We start from the raw sequence: 2,917 nt of genomic DNA, 5'->3' as shown, positions 1-2,917 counted from the left end.
TGTGTAAGCCTGTTCCCTTGAGTGTAGGGTGGCCTAATTCCTTGCTTCTAACTAAAAGAAGATAGCAAAGGTGATGAAATAATGTCATTTCAATGATTAGATTACACAAGATGATAGCTTCTTTGATGCTAGCAGCCTCTTGCTTCCTTGGCTTGCACTTGCACTCTGATGAAGTAAGCAGCCACCTTGAAGAGGCCCATGTAGCAAGGAATTGAAGTCAGCCTTTAGCCAACAGCCAGCTAGAAACTGAAGACCTCAGTGCAACAGCCCTCAGTGAATTAATTAGGTCAACAACCACATGAGGTTGGAAGTGCATCCCTTCCCCAGTTGAGCCTTCCGATGAGACTCAGCCATGGTTGAAATCTTGATTTTAGCCTTGTGAGAGGCCCTGAAGCAGAGAACCCAACTAAGTTATGCCTAGACTCCTGACCCACAGAAACTGAGATAATGTGTATTATTTTAAGCTACTAAGTTTGTGGTAATTTATTACACAGCAATAAATAACTAATATACATAGGTACTACTATCACCATTTTACAAGTGAGCAAAATGAGGCACAGAAATTTAAGTACCTTATCTAATAACACACTGGTAATAAAGGGGTGAAATGGTGATAATGATAGATAAGGCTAAAGATCTTCCTGCATTCATTATATTATTTCCTCATATAAATTTGCTGAAGATAAACAATGTCTGAATGGAGGTGGAAGGTTTTAAAGCAACAATTTTTTCTGAAATATAAATTTTTAATGCTTAGTTATGAGCATGAAACAAATTTTCTCAAAAATGAATTTTCTGATGTTCTGTAACATGTACATTTGAAAGCCTTCTTGTATTAAATTCCATTATGAATTTTCTGATGCTGAGTAAGGTGTGAATGTTGTCTAAAGGCCTTCTTACATTCCTTACATTTGTAGGGTTTCTCACCAGTATGAATTCTCTGGTGTTGAGTAAGAAAAGAATAAAGTCTAAAAGCTTTACCACATTCCTTACATTCATAAGGTTTCTCTCCAGTATGAATACTCTGATGTTGAGTAAGTTGTGAGAGCAATCTAAAAGGCTTTCTACATTCCTTACATTCATAAGGTTTCTCACCAGTATGAATACTCTGATGTTGAGTAAGTTGTGAGAGTAGTCTAAAGGCCTTCCCACATTCTTCACATTCATAAGGTCTCTCACCAATATGAATGCTCTGATGGGAAATAAGTTGTGAGTAACTACTAAAGGTCTTCCAACATTCCATACATTCATAGGGTTTCTCACGAGTATGAATTCTCTGATGGCGAACAAGTTGTTGCCTTAATCTAAAAGTCTTCCCACACTCTTTACATTCATAGGGTTTCTCACCAGTATGAATACTCTGATGGACAGTAAGCTGTTGGCATATTCTAAAAGCCTTTCCACATTCCTTACATTCATAGGGTTTCTCCCCAAAATGAATTTTCTGATGTATTCTAAGGTCTGGACCACATACGAAGGCCTTCCCACATTCCTTACATTCATAGAGCTTCTCAGAAGTATGAAGTCTCTGATGTCGAGTAAGGTGTGTACACTGCCTAAAAGTCTTTCCACATGCCTTACATTCATAGGGCTTCTCACCAGTGTGAATTCTCTGATGTCGAGCAAGCTGCTGATGTACTCTAAAGGCCTTCCCACATTCCTTACATTCATAGGGCTTTTCACCAGTATGAAGTCTCTGATGTTGAGTAAGTTCTTGGAGGACTGTAAAGGCCTTCCCACATTCCTTACATTCATAGGGTTTCTCACCAGTATGAAGTTTGTGATGTCTAATAAGGTGTGCACGCTGTCTAAAGGCCTGCCCACATTCTTTACATTTGTAAGGTTTTTCACCAGTATGAATTCTCAGGTGTTGACTAAGTGTTGAGCGACGAATAAAGGTCTTCCTACATTCCTTACATTCATATAACTTTTCTCCATTATGAATCCTCTGATACTCAGCAAGAAGATTATGCCTTTTGTAAGTGGACATTTTTTCAGAAACAATTTTCACTTGCCCAAAATATCCCTCTTGTGGTTCCTTTTGCCCCTCAATCTTGCTTTTGCATTCCCAATCATTTCTAAAAAAGGAGTCCTGAAGGCCATAGCTTTTAATTCTTTCCATTATCTCCCACTGGAATGAATATATTTCATAAATGTCCTTTGCTGGAGATAAAGTATTGGTCCTGTATCTGGACTCCAAATCTGAAAGAAAACAAGAAAGCAAACACACGCTGTTTTCCGGTTCCAGAAGAAAGAAAACTATACGAAATAAAAAGCACCTAAAATAATGCCTATTACTGAAACTGAGCAGGACCCTGTGGGGCTCCTGCGCACGGGAGCCTTTCTGTGTCCCCCATTTCTTTGTTTGCAGGGAACAGACTCCAGCCTCTATGACCTTCCCTGAGTTCCAAAGGGCAAATTCGAACAGTTGCTAATCAGGGAAGGGAGGGGATGCAGAAACAAGGAAGGAGTAGTCAAGAAACAACAGTACAACCTTGGGGTGTCCTGGTTCCACATCAAGGGATACACATAACAGTATCTTTGAGTTCTGCAGAACTAAAACCCCCACCAAACAGATGTTCCAGAGAGAAAGTCACAGTTTGATAACCTCGAGAAGCTCATCAGGAGACCACCTGAGGCCAGATTAAAGGAATACAGGCCCTGCACACACCCTGATCCTTATCAGCAACCCCACCCTTGAACCACTGCTATAAAACTCATCAAATCCTCCTGGGTTGGGACACACATTTTTTGAGGCATGAGCCTGCTGTGTCCCCGTTTGCCTGGCAAAGCAATAAAGCTATTCTTTTCTACTTCACCCAAACCTGCGTCTCTGAGATTCGATATGGCACTGGTGCACAAAGGCTGAATTTTCAGCATCATTACAAGTGAATGGATTAGCCATCTCTAGAAGATA

At 40.1% G+C, this 2,917-nt stretch overlaps 1 protein-coding gene across 2 annotated transcripts in view; it reads right to left on the bottom strand.

Moving 5' to 3' along the window:
- Positions 1–325: 325 nt before the first annotated feature.
- LOC103087536 (zinc finger protein 14 homolog) overlaps positions 326–2,917 on the bottom strand; it is a 32,591-nt gene continuing 29,999 nt past the window's right edge. The window contains exon 5 of one of the 2 annotated variants that reach the window (XM_007471051.1): positions 326–2,202. In XM_007471051.1, coding sequence (XP_007471113.1) covers positions 836–2,202 — 1,367 coding nt within the window. In that variant the 3' untranslated portion in view covers positions 326–835. The remainder of the gene's footprint in view (positions 2,203–2,917) is intronic. The other variant, XM_007471052.1, reaches the window with a different exon arrangement.

Source organism: Lipotes vexillifer, unplaced genomic scaffold (assembly GCF_000442215.2).
Source record: "Lipotes vexillifer unplaced genomic scaffold, Lipotes_vexillifer_v1.1 scaffold182, whole genome shotgun sequence".
Lineage (NCBI taxonomy): Eukaryota > Metazoa > Chordata > Mammalia > Artiodactyla > Lipotidae > Lipotes > Lipotes vexillifer.
The sequence above is the reverse complement of the archived record's forward strand: the minus strand, read 5'-3'. Positions and strand labels throughout refer to the sequence as shown.